Source organism: Gossypium hirsutum, chromosome D04, assembly GCF_007990345.1.
Source record: "Gossypium hirsutum isolate 1008001.06 chromosome D04, Gossypium_hirsutum_v2.1, whole genome shotgun sequence".
Classification (NCBI taxonomy): domain Eukaryota; kingdom Viridiplantae; phylum Streptophyta; class Magnoliopsida; order Malvales; family Malvaceae; genus Gossypium; species Gossypium hirsutum.
In genome coordinates, this window is record NC_053440.1 from 4,050,334 (window position 1) to 4,075,236 (window position 24,903).

General features: G+C 30.3%; 1 protein-coding gene and 1 pseudogene across 1 annotated transcript; one reads left to right on the top strand and one right to left on the bottom strand.

Moving 5' to 3' along the window:
• The first annotated feature begins 846 nt into the window (after nucleotides 1-846).
• On the top strand, nucleotides 847-3,728 carry LOC107959420 (receptor-like protein CLAVATA2). The gene has a single exon (XM_016895483.2). It carries the CDS (start codon nucleotides 1,224-1,226, stop codon nucleotides 3,420-3,422), a length of 2,199 nt encoding a protein of 732 aa, XP_016750972.2. The 5' UTR covers nucleotides 847-1,223; the 3' UTR covers nucleotides 3,423-3,728.
• Nucleotides 3,729-8,426: 4,698 nt separating this feature from the next.
• On the bottom strand, nucleotides 8,427-11,963 carry LOC121203136 (protein TRIGALACTOSYLDIACYLGLYCEROL 3, chloroplastic-like; annotated as a pseudogene).
• Nucleotides 11,964-24,903: the final 12,940 nt, after the last annotated feature.

Here is a 24,903-nt window from a genome sequence, read left to right on the forward strand (position 1 = left end):
TGTTTATTGGTATAAAAATAAAAAAAATTTGATTTGGTAAATATATTTAAGTATTGATGTCAAATATTATAATTTTCAATAATATTAATCATGCATAATTATATTTTATAACATAATAAATTATTATTTTAATAAAATTTTATTTTAATAAAAAAATTTAACATTATAATATATATTACAATTTATATCTTACTATAATATTTTTTTAATAGTATAAAATATAAACATTTTAATAATATAAATAAGAGTATTTGTATAAATCTTGTTTAGTTTTATTTATTTTTTTAACTCTAATGTGCAGTTATTCACTCTGTTTAAATTATTTTATATTAAATATTGATTATTATTATGTCTATATAAAATATAATTATTTTAAAATATTAAATTATTATAAAAAATATTTTTATAATATTTTACAACAAATATAATTTATATTGATTATTATTAAGTCATTTTGTTTAAATGTTTTTGGCTAAATAATTCATTTCCTTATATACTTAGCCCAATTAAACTTGAGAGCGAGCCCACATTTGCCGCCCAAAGTCCATACTCGTTTCTATCTTTTGGGCTTTTAGTGGTTCACACTAATAATAAAAATATGATTAAAAACACTAATATGATAGTCGATTGAGTTTTAGTTCGATTGGTATGGGTATTATTGTTAATATAGGAGGAGGTGAGCTCGAGTGTGCTGAAGTGTGAGATGGAATAGAGCATAAATAATTTTAAATTTTATGTCAAAAAGAATAAATAGGATGATATTATTAAAAAAATCATACCATGATGTAATTACTAATGATGGGACGTCCATTTTAAAAGAGCAGAATAAATAATAAAGCAAGAGAATGTTTGCATAATTACTAATTATTCCTCCTCCTCTCCCTACTCCCTCACTTCAACATTCCTCCGCTTATCTCTCTGCCAAACTTCTCCGCTTTCTCTGGTAAGCCCCTCTCTCTCTCTCTCTCTCTCTCTCACATCACCTTATTCATGCTTCTGCCTCTTCAAGCCTTCCAGGTTTCCTCCCTATTTACTTCTTCTGCCACTCTGCTTTGCTCTTCTTTACTCTTTTTTGAGTTTTTTTTTTATTCTTCTTTTTTGTGATTCATGGCTTCAAACATTTAGCTTCTTGAGAGCATCTACAGAAATGGGTTTTGCATTTTAGCTTCTCTCTGTAGATTCTTCACGGTTTAGTTTAGTTTAGTTTAGAGTTGGTTTCACTCATGGAACTCAAATGGGATGTTCCCGTTTTTCGCCCCTGGATACCCTCAAAATTACCTTCGTTGCCACTCTTGCTAATGCTAGTACTATCTCTGTGTCTCTTTAGCCCAACTAAGTGTCTTGATCTTGACCCTGACGACAAATCCTCACTGTTATGCTTTAATTCATCAGTTCAAGACCCTAACCGGAGCTTAGCAACCTGGGTGGGGTCGAATTGCACGAATTGGACTGGTATTTCTTGTGAAAACCGAACCGGTCGTGTTGTCTCTGTGAACCTGGCTAATATGAACTTGTCCGGTAAAGTGCTCCCTTGTTTATGTAACCTATCATTTCTTGAATACTTGAATTTATCTGGGAATAATTTCAATGGCACAATTCCAACATGTTTTGGTTCATTGGCTAGTCTTAAAACCATTGATCTTAGTCACAATAGCTTTAGTGGGGTTCTACCTGATAATATCACTAGACTTGGGCAATTGAGAGAACTTGTCTTGAATGGAAACCGGCAACTCGGTGGTGATTTGCCGTGGTGGATCGGTAACTTCTCAAGTAATTTGGAAAAACTTGATTTGAGTTCAAATTCATTCAATGGGGAGATGCCTGACAGCTTATTTCATTTGAAGTCTTTGAGACATTTGGATCTCGGAGACAATTATATATCAGGGAATGTTCATGAGTTTTATCAGTCATTGGAGTTTCTCGGTCTTGCTTCGAATAAGTTGTTTGGTACTTTACCTTGTTTTTCTGCTTCTACAAAGAGTCTAACTGTTCTGACATTGGCCAACAATTCTCTTGTTGGAGGAATACCTACTTGTATTGCCTCATTGGAAGCATTGGCGCATCTTAACCTATCATTTAATCACCTGAGTTATGGCATATCTCCGAGACTCGTGTTTACAGAAAAGCTGCTTGTATTGGATTTGAGTTTCAATGATTTATCAGGCCCTCTTCCGGGAAAAATTGCAGAGGCAACAGAAAAATCAGGCCTTGTTCTTCTCGACCTCTCTCACAACCGGTTTTCTGGTAAAATCCCATTGAAGATCACCGAGCTGAAAAGCTTGCAAGCATTGTTTCTTTCTCATAATCTTCTTATAGGGGAAATCCCAGCAAGGATTGGAAATTTGACTTATCTCCAAGTGGTCGATCTGTCGCACAACTCCTTATCAGGTTCAATTCCATTAGATATTGTTGGGTGTTTTCAGTTACTTGCATTGATACTCAACAACAACAATCTTTCCGGTGAAATTCAACCTGAGCTCGACGCATTGGATAGCTTGAAGATATTGGATGTAAGCCACAACAAGATATCTGGTGAAATACCACTAACCTTGGCAGGGTTAAAATCACTGGAAGTTGTAGATTTGAGCTCCAACAACCTGTCTGGAACGTTGAATGACGCGATAACCAAATGGTTGAACCTCAAGTATCTTTCCCTAGCTCATAATAGATTTAGTGGGAATCTACCCAGCTGGTTATTCACATTTGAAGCAATTCAGGTGATCGATTTCTCTGGGAACAAATTCTCGGGCTTCATACCAGATGGTAACTTCAATATTAGCTTCCGCAGTAACAATGGTAACAGTGTTAGAGACCCTAAAGTGCCATTTATTTCAGTTAAAAGTATTGAGATAAAAGTTTCTGCCATGGTCATTGATACTAGTGAATTAAGCTTCACTTTCAAGGTGTCCTCGATGGTTGGAATTGACTTATCGGATAACTTGTTACGGGGTGAGATTCCAAATGTTCTCTTTGAAGTAGAGGGATTGGAATATCTAAATTTATCTTATAACTATCTCGACGGACAGCTTCCGAGTTTGGAGAAAATGTGGAACTTAAGGGCCTTGGATTTGTCACATAATTCCTTATCTGGCCAGATTCCTGGAAATATCTCAACCCTGAAAGATCTGATACTCTTGAATTTGTCATATAACAGTTTCTCTGGATCTGTTCCTGTTAACCAGGGATATCGAAGATTCCCGGGAGCATTTGCTGGTAACCCGGACTTATGTGTGGAGTCATCTGGTGAGGGATGTGAAAGAGGAAGCCCCCCTGCAGAGCCTGGGAAGACATTTGAAGAAGTTGAGGGACCAATATTGGTTTGGGTGTTCTGTGTAAGTGCCTTTGTTAGTTTCTATTTAGGTGTTGTGGGTCTCTTCTGTTCGGCTCGAGCTAGGAGTTACATCCTTCAGAAAAAAGTTTAATGCAGTGAATGGTTGCTTCTATACATTTTTCCATTTCATTGTCTCTACACATTAGAAGATCCAAATATTGAATCTACCAGTTCTATATATGATAGCATCCAGCTTTGAATGATTAGATTGTTATGTCATTCATGAACTTGTTCTACTGCAACAGTTTTGGTAGGAAGAGAAGCCAAAGGGTTTAGATTTAAAGCATGTCTTTGTGGTTCTGGTCACTTATGAAAAGTTTACACTTCCTGGTTTCAAATTTCAACATAACATTTCTCACTGAATTGTTAGAAGTGGAATTTGAATATGTTATCCTAATGTTATGGTTTCAAGCTGCTCCTTCTCTCACCTAATTATCTTGGATTTTTGGTGTTTCTATTTCTAGGTTAACCATCTAGTGACCAAAGAAAAACAAATTTGAATAGTTGGGTAGTCATTTTGTAATTTTTCATTGTTGAGTGACCAAAAAAGAAATTTATAAATAATTAAGTGACTTCTCATTATTGGGTGATAAAAATAATAATTGGGTGACTATTGATTACTAATGTAGTTTACCCCATAACTTATTGTACATAATACTTCACCCTCTGGTTACCTTTGGCCATAATAAGTGTCATGAACTCTACATATTCACTTCTTAGTTCTTCTAGGGCTCTTTTCTCTTTATCTTTCTCCATCTCTTTCTTCACTGGAAATCCATTTTTTTCCAAACTTCAGCTGCTGCCTATATCATTAAATAGGGTAAACCAGTTAACTCTGCAGTCAACCAAACCTTGCATCAGCATAATTGCTTAACGGGTAAAAATATCTAAAATCATTGTACTATAAAAGTGGTAATAAATTAAGATTATGAACAATTGATTTTTCAATAAAGTAAAATAAAGAAACGAAGGTAATAAAAAGAGAAGTATGTTAAGGTAGGGATTAGATTATGAAAATGTCAGTTTTGAGACACAAGCACAATTATTCAAGATTCAAAGGTGTTGAGGTGTAAATACAAGAAAAATTGAAGGACCAAAAGTGAAATTAAATCAATTTCTTATGATAGGAAACTAAAAAGTTCGGACCAAATTGAATAAGAGAATGAAATGTGAGGGACTAAATTGTAATTCTTCAAAAAAGTGAGGGAAAGTAAAAGAAGGTTCAAGGGTAAAATAATCATTTTACAAAATAGATAATTGTTTGGTATAATGATGATGGATGAAAATTGTTGGACAATAATTGGTTGATTATTTTAATTAATATTTTATTATAAGATATTTTAATATCTTAATTAATTAAAATAATGAGATATTTTTGAAAATATATGTAGAAATTTCTTCCATTTTCTTCATGCTTCTCAAGTTTGGCCATATGTATGCAAAGGAGATTTTCATTTCTTTATAATTTGGTCCATTGTCAGAAAATCATACTTTTTTTTCTCAAATTCTTTGATAATTTTCATATCCACCTAAAAGGAGAAGTGAAGTAGAGATACCAAGAGCTAGAATTTTATCTTGTAAGAAAGAAATTAGATGTGGAAGTGGAGAAAGTCGTGAAAAAAAGTGAAGAGATTAAGGAGACAAGGTAAGTACTTCAAGTACTTTACTTTATTTCATTTTAATCCAAGTGTAGAGAACGCTAAATATTTGAATTAATTATGAATGTACAAATATTATGTATAAATTAGTGCATTGAAGTAGTAAAGAAAGGACTAAATTGTAAAGTAAACAAAATAAGATATGTGGAATGCAATGTTGAATGAAGTGTGATGATATAGTGATTACATAAAAAGTGAATGTGTGATGAAATTCCCAAGTTACATTGAATTTATGATAATGGGACTAAATTGTAAAGAGTGAAAAAGTTTGTGATTTAAATAAAGCATTAGAATAAAGGCTTAAAATGGAGTGTTAAGTGTTAGTGAATTGATGTTAAGGTAAAATTATAATAAATAATGAATTTTCATGATGATAGGGATCAAATTGTAAACTCTTGAATATTTATAAATGAAACAATTTAATATGTGAATAAGGATAATATGATGAAAGTTTAATATATGTGTTATGAGATAATGAAATATGCTTAAAGTATAATAAAAGTGAAATCGTGGAAAAATATGAATTTTTTATGATGACAAGGACTAAATTGTCAAATTTGAGAAAATATGTGGATAAAATAATAAAAGTGAAATACGTAAAAATTTATCTGTGAAACAAAGATATATTATAATGAATTATCTGATTAAAATACTTATGTATTGAAAAATAAATTTCATAACATTAGGGACTAAATTGAAGTAAATACAAAAGTTTAATTCTGAACATAAGTGAAGTTAATTGTAGAATCTAAATACCTTTATTAATCTTATAAAATTTACTGAAATGAAATGGGTTTATGAAGAAATAACTCATTGAATTTTTCTTTAACTTTCTAAACATAAAATCGTTAAATGGTATCTATACTAGGTTAAATGTATCGATACTTTAAGCCAAATACAAATACTTTATAAGGTATTGATGCTTCGGGCAAATATATTCATCAAAATAGTTTTGGATAGCAACAGTGATTTAACTTTGAAAATTCACCTAAAATTGTAAAGATCGATTTAAAGGTTGAATTAAATATGGGACTGAAGCTTAATGAATCTAGTTTTGCATAAAAGAAACGGTGTAAGAAGTGGAATCTTAGATTATGAGATATATGAACTTTTGTGAGACAAGTTTAGAGTGATTTCGGGTTTCCCTGTTTTGACTTTAAAAATTTATTATAAATGGTACAAAAACATTTAAGAGATGAAATTTATATTTTTAAAGATTGATGAATCCGTTTTCACAAGAAACAAACAACATTATAAAATGAACCTTGTACTGAAAGATAATTAATTTTTAATGGAGAAGGGTCAAAGCTGCCTAGAAGCAAAACATGAGAAATTTAAAGAATTTACTGTATTAATTGAGTTATGTGCAAATTCTGAAAATTTTATGGTAAAAATTTCATTGAGTCTAATTTCAGAGACAACAAGCGGATCTTAATTCCGAATCGTATTAACCAAGATAATTTATAATTTAGTTATTGTCACTCAAATGGACAACCTTAATAAGAGTGTGTATATGTCATGGGGCTAGAAAAGCCAAAGGAAAATATTGCATACTAAGTGTTTGAGTAAATGCTCTCAAATATATATAACTACGAATGAAGTGATTACAAATAAAGAGAAAGGCCTCTATTTATAGTTTAGCTCTCCCGGAATTAAAGGTATAGATTGAGTTATATCAACCGTCAAGATTAGTTCCCATCTACAATAAGAGAGTCCTAAGGGATTTAAATTCTATACATATTTATCCTTTAGGATTTTACAATAATTATCCTGGTAAAATACAATTTACTGGAGGGTTTCAACTTAACCAAGATTCAAGTAGATGGGCTTCTGCTTCCATTCCACGACTTGGGCTGCTTTTAGTGGATCGTATGAGCCACATTTTATCTGTTGACCTCTAGGGACGTTCCGTGCACATTGGTCACGATCTTTGATCTACGGCCTAAGACATATACACTTAGAGAAATCTTAATTGATGTTATATACATAAGCATACTATACTCTAAATCAAAAGTACATATATACATATGTATACACGTACAAGAAGGATGTGGAATAGAGAAGAGGAGGAAAAATAGTAAAAAAGTATGATGCTAATAAATTGTAATAAGTGATAGATTTGCTATACATAAGAGTAGTACAAATGACTTGTTGAAACATTAAGTGAATACTTGTTATCTGGTGTATTAATGGATTTATTTGTAATATTTTAGTAGTTGTGTAATTTTATAATTTTGTTTGAGAAATCATATGATATCGAAATGGGAAATAGATGTATATGAATAATATGACATAGTAATTAAATTACAAATAGGCCCTAAATGACCTATAAATCGTTGAAAGAGCTAACAAAAGCTCTATTAAAAACTTGGAATGAAAACGGAAATTTTATATTAGATATAAGTTGTTCTACTTACTTGATTAGGAAGGGTAATTGAACTGAATTTCTCTGAAGTTGCTTCGGCAACGGATGTAACATTCCAGTGCTTGGACCCGACAAGTAGGTCGAGTATGAGGTGTTACAATTTCTTCAATCATTCTAAATTTCAATATTAACAAATTTATCCCTAAAAACAAGAGCAATTAATCCCTGCCTACTTAAAAAATGAGCAAGTAAGGGTCCAATGTTGATGTTTTTCATATATATAATTTTGATTGGTATAATAATATATTTAGATTTCAAAGTTTACACATTCCATCTATTTTTATATATAGTTTTTGAAGATAAAGTCTTTTTTTATTGATTCTTTTTAAAATTTTTAAATATTTTTAATTTTTTTTTGTTAATCTTTTTAGAATCAAGATTAAATTGACAAAATATGTATACATCAAGAGCTTAATTTGTTATTATACCAATTAAAATTATACAATTGATAGAAAACATTAATAAATTGATTAATTGTACCTAATTGCTTTCTTTTGAAATAAAAAAAATTAAATTACTTCGATCTTTTTGAGAGAGACTATTTTGCTTTATCAAAATTGAGAGGGGCTTGAGATGTTTTTACCATGCTTAATGTACCAAAAGAAATTATTTACTTTTTTTTTTATTCATTCTAGTTGGGGGCCAATTGTGTTGCACCATCAACGGAGATTTTTAGATTTCAAAAGCGACTTGAGGATATAACAAGTGTCACATTTTATTCTTTTACTTCGTTCTCTAATACACTTGACAAATTCTTAACTTATAGAGTCTAATAAACCCCATAGTGTATCAAATAATTTTACTTTTAACTTATTTTGTTAAGTCAGTGTCAGTTAAGTGGACTTTATTGTTTAATTCAGTTAAAGCTTAAGTTAAAATGGTTAAGTAAATTAGTCATCAGTTATTGAATTCATAATCAAATCGACCTACATTTAACCAACTTAATATGGAAAAAATTTTAATACACTGCCAGTAAAGTTTAGATTAAAATTTTGAAGTGTATTATAGGGTGTAATAAAAAAATAAAAATATTTATATAAATAAATACAACAATTATCACATTCTCAATCCGCTCATGGAAATTTAAAAAATCTTACCTACCTAGTCCCCCTGAAAAGGAATGATCCCTATGAGTAAAACAAAAATACTACTAAATAATAATACTATTTGGTACATTGTGGTCAATGGAAAGAAAATATTCCAAAAAAAGTGATGAACAGCAAACACTCCCCACCAAGACTCTGAAAAAGAAGATTGGGAATAAATAAAAGGAAGAAAGAATTTTTGTAATTTTTGCAAGTATGGTAATTAAGATTTATATCTATACTGAAGCTACAGATTGCTAAAGGTAAAAGGGGCACTTACTAATTCATGGTTGGCCAGCAAATTCAGTGCCACAATTTCTACTCTGATGTCAACAACTTTGCATAACAGCTCAAAGGAAGCCAAAATTTGGGTGTGCCATGCTAACAACTTCAACAGCAGCAGAACGTTAGTGACCATATTTAATCTTCCACAACCTTCGTATGTGCTCTAATATCTGATTGGACCATCCAAACTCCCAGATGCAAACTGTAAAAGGTAACAACAAAGCGCGACAAGGAAATAGATTGTTTGGAAGTTAGAATACATGTACATTTGCATGTGTTAATTCGTATGTGCACAAAAAGATACTAAACTAACTGCTCTGCATTAACAGGCCATGCAAAGACAGACAGAGAGGGTAACCATAAACACAAAAACTAGACCCCTGTTCCACAGATCAGTACGGGAAAAGGGAAAGGAAAACCATAGCTAGCTAATGGAATAAAAGCAAGAGCAAGAGCTCAGGAAATTATATGTAGGAATAAAAGCACAAAGTTGTCAAGTGAATAACACCTTATTGTATAATCTAAGAAATGTTCTTAAAAAGTGTTAGGACAAGCATCCAATGGGGTATTATGATGATGAGTAAGAAGCACATAAAGAGTCAATCTTTCCAGGTTCCCCAATGGCATCCTCATCCTTTGTATGGACGGAGCGTATGAGATCTTCAACAACAGTTGATGCGATTGGATCAAGTCCGGCTGTTGGTTCATCATATAAAAGCACCTGTCCAGGATAACAAAAGTTGCTTTTTACAGACCAAAACCAGGACAGACTAGAAATCAATGCATAATAGGCCAAACATTTAATTACCAAGCATGCTTTGACACTAAAGCACTAGCCAGTCCAGTTGGTATAATAAATACAATCAGGAAAACCTAATAGCTTCCACTGCATTACTTGCTGATATATTGAAACTCAAGATTTTGCCTACATTATGAGGACTCTTCATTTCCCAAAAGTACCCTTGTCAAACACCTATGTTCAAGACATATTTAGACATGGGTATGCGGAATCCTACCCCCAAATATATAGAAAACCTTAGAAAAAATTAAGCATACCTCTGCTGGACCCATATCTGCATCCAACAGTCACCCGAATCTAGGAGAGATTTTGTCATGCTCTCCCTTTTGAATATAGACAAGAGCATGATTTTCAAACTGAGGCCTTATTTTATGATATTAACGAAAAAAAATTGCAAAAACTTAAAGAGTGCTAACTAAAAGGGGCTTAACCCTATCTAAAGCAGCTAAACTTAAGTACAAGTACATCTATGATATAAAACAATAAAAGAGGGGGGAGAGAGAGAGTTCAACCAAATTGAAGAGTCACATATAGCCAAGAGTAAACATGTCTAAAACCCTCATTCTACATTGAAGCAATAATAAAATAGCATAATTATTTTACTACATCAATGTGGATGATGTGATGCTTGACTGGCACAGCCGCATAAGCCTTCAAGCTGCTCGCTTTGACATTTTCTACCAGCCCCAAAGGTCAAGATATGACCTACCTTAAGGTAAATTAATAAAAAGAAAAGAAAAATAGATCTCAGTCAGAAGCAAAGCTACTAACTCTTCCTCTCCCGTACAGGTTTAATTTTTGCATCATCGGGCCATTTGAAAGTTCTACTTATCTTAAAAACATCAGGAGTTTTAAGCAACTCTACGAATGACCTTATTTTCAATCTTCCATATAGATCTCTCTAATCTACTCGCAAGAATGCCAGAATAAGAGGCCCAAAGAAACTGCAACGACTCTGAAATAGTAAGATTCTAGACTTACTGCATTCAATTAGAATACAGATATAATCAGATAAATGAGAAAGTTTAAATTCCTAGCTTTGTTCATCTGTTATCTACATTCAAATATAAATAACTTGCAGTCATTGCTAGTTAAATAAATGGCAGATCAAATGAAAACTGATTTTATAAATCATCACCATGGCTGAAGCCAGAGGTGGAGGGTATAAGGAGCCTTAGGAAACCATCCCCCAAATAAGAACTCCAAAATAAATTATTAAAGTTAGGTTTGGATTAAGATGGCAGAAATAACATATATTACATGCAGGTATAATGCAGGCACAAGATTATTAGCAAATTAGATAAATCTGCATGGATTTTGATGAACAAATGTTATAGTAGCAAGAACGTATTCCATAGGATTGCAATTTTTCCAGACGATTTAATCTTCTAATTAGCCCCCTCCCCCCCCCAAAAAAAAAAAAAGAAAAGAAAAAGAAATACCAGGAACTGTCACTGGTAGAAGCTATGAAATATCTACACAGACTTCAATAACAGGGGTTGAAATGCAGACTAAATTCCATCTTCTTACGGTTCAGGATTAAAATATGATTGCAAACAAGATCAGCTGGATGCTAGTTGACGTCAACTTTTGTGTGGTTAAACTGATTTGGGTTGCAAGACTTCGTATATTTACCTTAAGATCCAAAAAGTGGTAGATACACGATGTGCAAACTTTGGTAAAAAAATTATTACGAAGGTATTACAAAAGATCCACCTTCCATTAGTTCCCAAGAAATATACCTCTGGCTCAATTGATTCTTTGGTGATATCACAAATTATAGAACGAGCTAAAGCAACTCTTTTCTTCATTCCTCCAGACAACTCAGAAGGTACCCTTTCCTCAACTCCCTGAAAAGAACATCAAGTTCGTTTTTTAATTCAGCTGGAAACTTAAAGATAAGACATCTAAGGTGAAAAAGGAGGTACGAAGATGAAGGTTTTCGCTTGTTACATGATACTGCTATCAGCACTAATAAGTAACAAGCAGAAAGTCTATGATAATTGATATTCAGGAAGGACAGTGATGAAAAACAAATTATTACAGTTCATTATTGCTGTTTAGGCCAAGAAATTTGAAATGCAGGCACACCTTTAAGCCGACAGCAGCCAAGTTCTCTGTGACAAGCTTTGAGATTTGATCACTAGACATGCTTGAGTTTTCATATCTAAGAATTAATAAACACAGTCATTGATCAACTCATCTAATTTCTTATTCTGGGAAAGGGAAAATTGAATCCAAGATAACCCCCTAAATTACAAGGAGGAAAAAGGTAATGTATTTCTAAGAATAATTTATACTGTCTCTTACAAAAGAATAGAAAAGAAAGAAACATATGAAACGAAACAGAGAAGGAAAAAGGGGGAAAGAAAAAGAGAAAGAAAAAAAGAGAGAAGCTTAGAAACATATGAAACGGAACAGAGAAGGAAAAAGGGAGAAACAAAAAGAGAGAAAAAAAGAGAAAAGGTTAGGGTTTTAAGGTTCAAAGTTTAATTGATAAGTCAACTTAGTAGATTTTTAGATGTTATTCGTGTTGAATAATTCAAGTATTTTGGACGAAAAAGATAGAATTTTTAAGTTAGAAATGAAAAGGGGATTGAATTATAAAATAAATTATAAGTTTTGAGAGTTAGGGACTAAATTGAGAAATTTTAAAATTTAGGGTTTTATGGTGAAATTAGTGAGTTAAAATTAGTTTAAAGTGAAAATTGAATAAGATATGGAATTAGTTTTGGAAGAAATTGAGTTAGTCTTGATTTAAGGACTAAATTAGAATTTATGCAAAAGTTGAACATAAATTGAAATATTCAATGTGAAATTGTGTCTATTGATGATTTTAAATTGTTATAATTTCTGTAGCTAATGTTGTGCCGGAGACCTCGGCTAAGAAAAGAAAAGACAAAGTCAACGAAGATTAGCTTGGAAACTATGGTTTGTATTTCTATAATCTGAATTTAGTAGTTTTAAATTGTTGTATTTTAAATTAATGTTTATAGTAAGTAATTAAGGTGAGTGTTGTTTGTTATTATTTTGATATTGAATTGAGATCATATGATTTGTGATTGATGAAAATAGTGATTGTTATTGAAATATGAAAATATTGAATATTGGTTGTATTTGAAAAGTGAATTGAAAACCCTATTAACTATATTGGGCTGAGTCAGATATAGTTGGCATGCCATAGGATTAGAAGTGTTCAGGGATTACTTCGACCTTGAGTCAATGAAACACTGGGTGTCAAATTATTACTTCGGATAAATTCGATGAGGTACTAAGTACCAACTTACTTCGGCATGGCTGATGAGACACTAGGTGTCAACTTATTACTTCGAATTATCCGATGAGGCACTAGGTGCCAAACTGGTGTGTTTTGGTTGGATCCGTGTATCCGTCCGAATCCGAGTCGCGTTAATAGGGGTAAATAAATGAATTGGCAATATGAATGATTTTGAATATGAAATTGGAATGGGATATAGAATTGAATTATCCAAATGGAAAGCATGAATCATAGATTCATGGAATGGATATTGATATTGAAAATGAATTGTGTATTATATTGTGAAAAGTTATTTGAATAGAAAATATGATATAATGATGAGAATTAAATATGTTATGAATGATGTGTTTATAAAACTGATTAATTAAATAATCATTGCTATGTGTGAATAAATGTATAAATATTAAAACCTCTAGAATTAAAAGTATTCGGATTATAGAAATACCACTGAGTTTATACTCAACGTACGGTTTGTTTTCCGTGCATAGGTTAGGTTAAAGTCTAATCATCGAATTAGTATCCACAACAACCCCAATCTCAAAACATGGTGAAGTATATTTCTTTTTGGTAATGGCATGTACCTAGGATGTCCTATGTTTGTTATTTTGGAAAATGTTTGTATATGATATTATAAAATGATATTTGGTTGGTTATATATTTAAACATATATGTTATGTTGAGTTAATAAGGTGGTATGTTTAAGTGAGTGTGTAAATGAGTATGAAATAGGCAAAATTTTGGATTCAAATGGCATGATATTATATTTGCTTAAATGAAGTATAATTGAATTGTTTTAATAGAAAAAAATACTCGTAATTGATCCGATAAGTCTGGTAATGCCCCGTAACCCTATTCTAACAACGGATAAGGGTTAGGGGTGTTACACCCTAAGTGTAATATTTTCATCCAAGTATATTTGTATCTTTTTCAAATAGATAGGTAAATAATATTATTCATAAATCACATTAATATTTTTTATAATTATCCTCATATAGTTTTTTACATGCAAAGCAAAATTTGGCTAAAATTACAAAGCATAGAAAAACTTGACTTCAAAATTGTTTTCAAAGTTCACAAATTTGCGCATCCTTGTTTCTTTTAGCGTGAGCCGTGAGCACGCCTTATTCTTTGACCTTTTCTTCTTAGTCCATGAAATACCCAAACTTTATTTTGTCCATAAAATCTCCACATGGCTTCTAAATGATTCCAACTCTCTTTTTATCCTACAAAATATTAATGTTAAATGTTATTAGAGTTTACTATGGGGAAAAATGAGTTAAATGTTATTAATAAACTTTAAATGTTACTATAGATGGCTAAAAGCAAAAGTAAGTGTCATGAACTAAATATCTTGTAACTTAAAAGAGATGAAAATAAGGTAAATGTATTAGTAAGAAAAAAAGAATTTCACATGATAATAACCTTTAATAGTGTGTGGCCTAGTGAACTTACCTTAAACAATATTAAGGAAATTCATGATTTAAGCATGTTGTAATTCAAAGAAATTAAAATGATGTATATGAATCACTTAAAGATTAACAACTGTAAATGGGAAATGTGAAATGTGCAATAATATATCAAGATATTATGGACCCTACTTAAGAGTCTTGAAATAGATATTTTCATTAAATGAATTGGTTAAAAAATTGTTAATAGGTAAATTGAGCCCTTACACTTTAGTAAATCAAAATGAAACAACGAATAATACTAAAATCTGGCTTAAATGAAACTAGCATGAAATCCATAGAACGGGCTCAACACTAATAAGAATTAAGATAAGTAAGTTTATCCCTAGCTACGTACTAAGCTTTTTAACTCATGCATTAGTTTTTTAAAACGCATAGGTTTGGACTTATCGAGAAGTCATAGTGTTGGCTTGAAAGCATCACATCATGCATTGAGCTTATAAGGTTGTAATTCAAGTGTTTAAATATCATTTGTATTCGATTATTGGCACGTATAGAAAGACTTAGAATACTCGAGCAATTGTAAATCTAAATGATGAACTTGAGCTTCTTTTGTGTTTCTCTTAAACAAATATGTATCTTTTGTTTTAGATGTGTTCATGCTAAGCTTTTAAGCTTAAATGAGTGTAAGTTTTGGTTGACAATGACAAGATTGATGTTGAAATGATATGGTGATGTTTGGGATATGTTTTGGAGTGATTTTAACTGTTTGGGCGAATTCAGTGAGTCATGTTGCGACCACAGAGTTGCAACATCGCAAACTCGATGTCTGACATTACAACTTCTCTTTTCTCACGTGGTGACCTCATTAACATAGTCAATCACGTCACGATGTCAAATGTTCCTCGTCACAATGTCGTACCTATTTCAGCACTACACTAATTAAAGTCATTTTGACCTTTCGGAGATCGTTTTTATAACACTCCTAACCTAGATCCGTCACCGGAACAGAGTTTTCAAATTAATTATCAAACACTTCATTTTTATCTAGCATTCATATTTAAAACCAATCAAAATTAAAACATTAATGAGCCAATGTTGGCCAAATTAATTTATACATGCCATTATAACTAGAATCAAATCATCCAAAATTACCGATAGGACCAATGGATAGTGTGATATATCTCTAACAAGCTTCCAACCCAATCGGGCTTCTGATAATCTATAGGGTAAATAAAAACAAATACGTAAGAAATGAATGCTTAGTAAGCTCGTGTAGTCTTTAATCATATTAGTTCATTTAAAATATGAAATCTATACATATCAAGAATAATCCAATATTAATACCATAATACTCATGAAGCTATATGCATCAACTCACAAGGTAAATAAATCCACAGTATCACTTAAATATATTATCCCAAGCTTAGTAGGATTTTATATAACTTTAACTCTTCATAATTTCTTTATTTTCATTTGCATTTTTTTTTTACTTTCCACGCTTATTCTATATGCGTGACACACAAGTCATAAACATATCATTCAACCACAATCACAAACTAATGCATTTAACCAAATTTTTTTTCGAATTGATCACATGATAAGTGATTTCATAAAAAATTGCATAATCTAAACCTTGCCACTTTTTAGTGAGCGCTAGCATATTTTCACCTAAATACTTTCCAATTCAATGCATTATATAAATAATCAAAATACCATTCAACCAATAGCTTGACACTTGCCTAAGCATCAAGCAACAACACTAGTTAGTGTACTTGCACACATTACATATAAACTCATCATGCATAATTTTCTTGTATCAACATATTAAAGATAATCAAACATTTACATGTCATGATACATATCATTCTCTTGTCGTTTCTTCATAGACATATATCATTCATTTCATTATTTCAATATTTCATGTACCATCATTTTCATGAATTTCGTACATACCAGTAATAGTTCATTTCAAATTCATGTTATCTCACTTCAGAACTTTACCCGTTATATCATTTAAATATCAATGGTTACATTTATTTCAGATCAATACCAATAATAATTTATAAATCTTTCAATTCAATCACATAAGTCTTTTACCGTTTCTTTCTAAATCGAAGAACGACTTATGGATATGAGTACATCGTTCTTTGGTGCCATATTCCAACTATGATCTTGCACATATAAACACTACCATGGTCCGACCATGGTATTACATTCATAGTGTCATAACCCAGTTATGGTCTTATCCTTCAATTCATCCTTTACCACCAAACGATTATACTCAATCCTGCGTTCAATCCAAATTGAGTATTAAATTTAATATTATATTTTCTATAATAATTCAATTCCATGTTTTCTACTACCCTTATTATTTTCCCATATTTATCCCATTGAATTTCTCAGAAATTCGATGGATTTTCAGAGGTACACTTTTAGTGTACAATTCCGGGTCCATCAATTCATATTCATGTGCGCACATTTCCATTTCAAAGAGCACACTCTCGGGAACCTCATCCTTTCAGCGGGATTACCAGACTAGGCTAAATCCCCTATAATATAAACTCATAGAGTATTTTCGGGATTACCAGTCCAGGCTAAATCCCCTGCAATGACAATTACTCTAATGAGCTTGGATCTGAATTACCAGTCCAGACTAAATTCAGATCCTAATTTGGATTACCCGTCCGGGTTAAATCCATTTTCCACATATTCTTTAGGAGGGCTATTTCAGGATAGGATCACCTGTCCAGGCTAGATCCTTTTTACTGTCAATTCCTTTTCAGAGATCCATCGAATTTTCCTTCCATCCAACCGGGATTTCTTCCCATTTTTATCAAATATATCAACGTTTCATCAATTTTCAAACAATGAACATTCAAATCATATTCACATCAATAACATACATTTCAAGCATTTAAAAATATAATTCAAGTTACACGAACTTACCGAGCTAAATTGTAGAAATACCAAAATTCAGGGACATTTTGATAATTTTCCATTTTCCTCGAATTTCCACCCAATATTGATCTAAATTAATATTTCATTCAATTTATTAATTTAAATAATAAGACAATTCATTTCATGCAATTTGGTCACATTTTGACATTTTTTTTACAAGTTTACCTTTCAAATATTCCTTTTATTCAAATTTAGTCCCTAAAACTAAAACATGCATTTAATGAAAACTCATGCTAGTTGAACAATCATATATTTTCCTCCTCCTCCTCTCTATTCCACATCCTTAATGTATATAACATGCTCATATGTAACATTATATATAATTTCACCATTTATTTATATATTCATTCAAAGCTGTCCACTTGAGTCATAGTCACTAAATTATTTATATCTTGAGCTACAGAACTCCGAATTAAGATATGCTAAATTCATATGAAACTAGACTCACATATCTTCTTTTCATAAAATTTTCAAAATTTTTGGTTTAGCCAATAAGTACAGTTTATTCTTTAAAGTTTCCCCTATTTTACCATTTGACAGTTCCGACCCCTCTTCACTAAAAATTAATTATCTCTTTGTAAAGAATTCGGATGATGTCTCTATTTGTTTATCTTGAAAATGGTCATTAAGGATTTTAAACATATATATTCTAACCCATAATTATTTTTTTAAAATTTTTAATGAATTTTCCAAGTCAGAACAGGGGAACCCGAATTCCTTTTGACCTTGTCTCACAAAATTTATTATATCTCATGATTTACAATTCCATTACTTACACTGTTTCTTTTATGAGAAACTAGACTCAATAAGATTTAATTTCATATTTTATGCATACTCTAATTATATTTCCATAATTTATGGTGATTTTTCAAATTTAACCTACTGCTGCTGTCCAAAACTGTTTTAGTGCAAAATGTTGATTACTAAATTTATAACACCTTCCATTCCTTTCTCTTCAATATTTTCCATCACTTCCCCTTATTTCCTTTTACTAACATAACAAGAATATAGAACCTTATATAATGAAACTCTACATTAACATTAATTTCCTACTTTTTCAATAATATTAAACTCAAAAATATATTGAAATCTTGATGTTCTTACCTTGTGCTATTGATTTCAATCTTTAACTTGATATTCTCTCTCCTCCAGCTTCTATTTCTTGAATCTAACTTGATATTCTAGCTTCCCATGGTCTCCTTGTTATCTTTCTCTCTTGATGGCTATGGAAATTCTTTTGATTTCTAGGTGAAAATGGTAAATTTTTTTGCGGAATGACCAAATTGTAAAGTAAGCAAAACTTTCTTTCTTTCTCTCTTCTTCTCACGTTGGATGCATGGGAAGATGATGAATTCTCTTCATCAAAAATCTTAATAAAATATTAATTAAATAACATTTATCTAATTAATTAATTAAAAATATCACCAACATCATCATTACCTTTTAGAATTCTTTCTCTCTAATTGACTATTTTACCCTTTATAATCTTTTAAAATTTCATCCTTGAGTCATCACTTAATTTGGTAAAATTGCAATTTAGTCCCTCAAAATTCTTCACCTTTTCAATTTGGTCCTAATTCATCCATTTCCTTAGTTTCTAGATTATTCCTCTCTTAAAATATTTTCACTATTAGTCCTTCAACTTTTTCATATTTACACTTTACCCCTCAATTTTTAAGTATTTACTCTTGGTCAACAAAATTTTTCTCACTTTTACGATTTAATCCTTTCTTGAATTAATATGTCATAATATACTTCCCAATGTTGACATAACTCAAAATTTCCCTTTTTGTCACTTTATTTCCTCATTTTACTATATCAAGGATACCTACTTTTTTACTGCAGTAATTTTCGAGGTATTACAGTTTTAAGTTCTGATCACCTCCGATTAACTTCAAATAAATCCTAAATGATTTTAAATTGTTTTTAAAACTTTAAATATTTTCTAAAACATATTTTAATTGTTTTAGAAAAATGTTTTAAATTTTCAATTCTTAAATAAATCTAAGATTTCTTACATGTACATTCTTTGGTGGCATCTCCTATTTGTACCGGTTATTTGAAACGGGTGAAAGTTGCTACAAATTTACTCACTTAGCTAGGCTCTGTAGACTTAGGGGACCAAACTGCGTATACAACTTGTTGTGTTTTACTTTAATCTTATCACATTACTCCCTTTAGTTGCCACTGCAACCATCACTGCCATAAAAACACTTTATTTTTCTAAGCAATTATCAACTGTTCGTTTCAACAATTGGTATTAGAGCTTCCCACTTAATGTAGCTAATGATGTTTCCTAGTGTTGGTAATTTCTAGATATAGAAGGATCTTCAATTGTTTGCCCTCCTAGGTTGGAGGGTTCTAATTATGCTTATTGGAAAACATGAAGGAAATCCCTTATCAAGTCCATAGATGAGAAAGCATGATGCTTTGTCTTCATCCAAAATTCTTAATAAAACACCTTTAAACATCCATTAACATCTCAATTTCATCATGAAATAACAAAAATCATATGAACTTATCAATGGTATCTTCCAAAACTCTCAACAAAATAAAAAACTAATAGAATACTAAGTTGGACCTAATTGTAAAATTCCAAAAATATAAAAACTTCTAGGAAAAAGCAAGAATTGAACTTACTTGAAGTTAAAATATGAAAGATCAGCTCAAAATCCTCTTCCATGGCTGTTTTTGACAGAAAGTTCAAGAAGAAATGGCCTTAAAATTACTAAAATAAACTTTGGCCACATAAACTTTATTGTAATTCCAATTTTGTCCCTAATACACAAAAATATTTTATTTTTTATGCCACCTCAGCCACTTAAATTGGTCCATTTTCTCTTTTAGTCCTTCCTTATTTAATTGTTAAGCTATTTAATCATTTTAACAAGTTTTTCACATTTTTCAATTTAGTCCTTTTTATTTAATTGACTACCGAAACATTAAAATTTTCTGATGAAATTTTAATACTACCTTATTGACACTTCGTAAATATTTACGGCTCAGTTTATAACATCGAGGTCTTGGTACCTCTTTCCCTCAATTTGTTGACTTAATAAATCTCTATAAAATACAAATTACTAACTCAAACATCTCTTAAAAATCACATTTGGCTTGTAATTATTAAATAATAAAATTTACGAGCTTATTTATCGAAATCGGTGGTCTCAAACCACTGTTTCTGACGTTTCTGAAAATCGGGCTATTATAAGAACAATTTGCTTATACAATAAATATAATATTTACTAAATTAAAACATAAAATAACATCATAGTTAAAATCTAAATTAAAAACTAAATTATTTAAAAAAAACATAAGATCACAGTTAAAACCCAAAATTATCTTAAAATAAATAGAACTAAGATTAATACAAAACAAATAAACTAACCTTTTTATTAGACATGTAAAAGACTATAAAAAAAAACGTATGTGACAAAAAGAAAATACTAAAATAAAATCATTTAAATGAAATAATGAATTTAACAGAACCATGCAAAATAACTGTGAATATTAACTCTTCAAGTTTCATTTTTTATTCTTTTCTATTTCTTTTTACACGTTTCCTCTTCATATTCGCCATAGTATGGTCTTTGTCCCCTTAAACACTTCAACTACTCTTGTGTTAGAAAAATACAAAGGCAATTTAGGGTGAATTTGAATGTGCGGTCAGTATAAAAACAGCGGTGGCGATGAGATTAGATACTAGTGTAAAATAAAAAGTAAGTTAAACGCACCGCACCCAATCGCCCATCTAAACTCACCCTTAATTAGTTTCAAAAAAAAACAAGTCTTACTAGAAATCAACATCGACAACATCATCTTTGATTTTTAAAGGAATTCTAACATCTTATAGATTGAAATGTACCATAAAGGTTCGACTATTTTAGCTAGTCAAATAGGTTAAAATATTTTAATTAATATTTTTATGTTAATAATTATTAACCTTTAAAATTATTTCTTAAAAAAACCCTTTAAAATTAACCTACATATAAATATAATTTATTTAGGAATTTATATTATTATATCATATTTAATTAATTTTATACATATTAAAGCAAATTTAGTATATCAAATTATACTAAACAATATATTAAAACATTTTATTATTTAAAATCAATTTAATATTAGCAATTAAATTTTATCAAATTAACACTAAAACCCAAATTAGACATTAAAAAGTTAACATTGTTTCTTTTGGTATCAAAATTTATAAATTTATTTATTTAAATTCTTTATGACTTTGATAGTTTAATTTATTTTGATACTACAGATACAAACAATAACAAATGAAGAGATTTAAGTCTCGTTTAAAAAACAGGTCAAGCATTGGGTAAGAATTTCTTATCTCGGTTTGGCCCAAATTTGTAAATAAAAAAAAAGAATTTTGTTGTTTTGTTGGTATTTTTATTATTTTGTTACTATTGTTTGGATATTATATAACTATTAATTTATTATTAATTTGTTACTATTTTAAGACGTTTGCTTATTAAGTTACGCTTATCTAAATATTATTTAAGTAAAAATTATTTAATTTATTTTTAATTTACTGGAAAACGTTTATTTTGAAAACTAATTCCTATATTTTTTTATAGGGTAAACTACACCATGGTCACTTTTGTTTACCTTATGTTACATTTCAGTCACTTATGTTTGAAATGTTACATTTTAGTCACTTACATTATCGTGTTGTAACATTTTAGTCACTGAGTTATTAATTGTCGTTAATGGTGTAATGGTAAGCTGACGTGGCACGTTAAATCATCATTTCAAACAAAAACTTTAGGTTAAATTATACAATTGGTCCCCATAATTTTTCGTTTTGAGCAATTTAATTTTTTTATGTTCTTTTAACTTTCTTTCTTTTTTTTTCCATTCTCTTCTACTTCTCCCTCTGTTTTTCTACCTTCTTTATTTCTTTTAACATACCAAGAAGTCGAATTGGTAGTGAAAAAAGAAGCATGGTATGGGTTTATGGGTTTTGGTTATAGGCAAATGATGACAATCGACTTCCTACTTCTTTTTTCATTGCCAATTCGACTTCCTAATATGTTAAAAGAAATAGGAAAGGTATGAAAACAGAGGGAGAAACAAAAGAGAATGAAAAAAAAGAGGGAAGTTTAAAGAACATAAAAGAAAAAAATTAAATTAATTAAAACGAAAAAAATATAGGGATCAACTGTATAATTTAACCTAAAATTTTGTTTGAAATGATGATTTAACGTGCTACATCAGCTTACCGTTACACCATTAACGACGATTAATGGCTCAGTGACTAAAATGTTACAACATGATAACGTAAATGACTAAAATGTAACATTTCAAACATAAGTGACTAAAACGTAATCTAAGGTAAACAAAAGTGATCCTGGGTGTAGTTTACTCTTTTTTATATTTTTAAACAATTTAATTTTTCCTTTTTATTTTTTCCCTTCCCTTTATATTTCTCTTTCGCATTTGAGTGGGTTAATCGAATTTGAGTGGGTGCTGTTGGCCTACAACTTTTTATAGACCAACAAAAAGTAGAAGCAAATGTCAATGCAACTTTTCCTTCCGTGTACTTCCAGGTTTTCATGGTCCTTTTACTTCACATCTAAAACCAGACTTTTGTAGTAAAAAATAGTCTAAACCATCTTTGGCTTTAACAAGGCAAGTAGGTTGTGGTATCTCATTTGCCTTATCCAGCTTTCATCTTTTGATCTTAATTTCATACTGCGAAAATCAGAAATTAAACCTATTCATAGGTTGAAGGTTTGTTTGAAATTTAGAAGAGTTTGAGAAAAAAATAATAGACCTGAAAAAAAAGGTTTGGATAACAAAATTAGGAAAATATGAGTCGGGCATGGGTTTAAACCTTCAAGGCTTGGGCCGAGCCCGGCCCAATCCTACCAATTTCTAAGTTTATAATACTTTATATTATATAATTTACAACACCTTAAAAAAAACAAACATATATTAAGTATATAATACTATTTCATTAATGTAATGTTAAGATACTACAGAAAAAATTTCAAAAAATAAAAAAATGTACAAAATTATAAAATATTAAAATAAAATAAGTATTTTTTAAAAAATTAAAAAAAATAATGTATAGATAAAAAAATGAATTTGAATTAATATTTTAAAAATATGGATGAAATTTAAATAAAATTTACGTTGAAAGGGTGGATGTAGAGGTGTTCTTGCCCGGCCCGGCCCGACGGTCCGCCCGAAATATGGGAGGGTTTGGGTAAAAATATAGGCCCGAAATATGGGCTTGGGCAAAAAAACGAGGCCCGATTAAAAAATGGTCCCGAATAATAAATATTTTTATTTATTTTTATTTTTTAAATTTTAAAATACTTTTAAAATACTTTTTTTAAATTTTTTAAATTTTAAAATTTTTTTAAAATACTTTTTAAAATTTTTTTAATTTTAAAATATTTTTAAAATGCTTTTTAAAATTTTTATTTTAATTTTTAAAATAAATTTTTGGTATTTATTTAAAAAACGGGCCGGCTGGGCCCGAACCCGGGCTTATGAATTTTTTCTCGGGCTGGGCCTGGACAAAATTCTAGGCCCATATTTCGGGCCGAGCCGGGCCCGGGCCTAGGACCTGGGCCGAAATTTTTTTCTGGGACCAGCCCGAACCCGGCCCATAAACACCTCTAGGTGGATGTGTAGTGTCGTACAATGTTTTTTAAACTAATTTTTATTGGACGACTTTGTTAACATTTCCCATTTCCATCTTTGGGTAAAGGTAGAAACAACATAGACCTTTTTCGATGTCCCAAATTCCTTTTGAATCTTAATGTCCGAAATGGTTTTAACTTTGAAAATTTAACCGAAAACGAAAACAAATTATTATGGTGTTTAAAATTAATATAATTTGATATAACATATAATTAATATATTTATGTTAATCATTGTTAGCCTTTCAAATTATTTCTACAAAAAAAAAATTAAAATTAACTTACATATAAATATAATTTATTTAGCAGTTTATATTATTATATCATATTTAATTAATCTTATAAAAATTCACATTAATATTTTAATACTAACTAATAATATATTATATACACATAGTTTTTTTAATTTAATTTCTAAACAATTAATGGGTTACACATAAAAATGTGAGTCCCCAAAATTACAAATAATCCAATATTTTGTAAACATGATTTTTTTAATATTTTAATTAATAAGCATAAAAATTTCTAAATCAAAATTTGTTAATGTATTTTTACTTAAAAACTATTTTCTTATATTAACATCAAATGTTTTGAATTATACTTAAAGAATTTGCAATGAAATACGGCAAAAAGAAGGGAATTTGACAAACCGTAAAACTATTATTCAAAAATGTACATAAAAAATTGTCAAACCGTAACTACTACTAAGCTCTGAAGATACACATACCTTTTCTATAAAGCTACCTTCTCAGTCCATCTTTGCTTCACATACTTATTCCTAGCCTACTAATCTGTGAAACACAATGGAATTTCCTGAAAACTCTTCATCATCAACATTTTCGTTCGGTTTGTCCGGGAACATTAATATGAAGGGTGACACAAAAATCATTGCACTAATCCACCTTACCCTCATCTCTGCCGTTTTTCTGTTCAAGCTCGTGTCTGTTTGCATCCAACGACGAAGAGGTGCCACTACGGGTTCAAATAATCTTGGTAGCATCTCTGGGG

What these genes read in the sequence shown, in the direction of transcription:
- LOC107959420 (XM_016895483.2), top strand. Translation starts at nt 1,224, where the DNA reads ATGGAACTCAAATGGGATGTTCCCGTTTTTCGCCCCTGGATACCCTCA.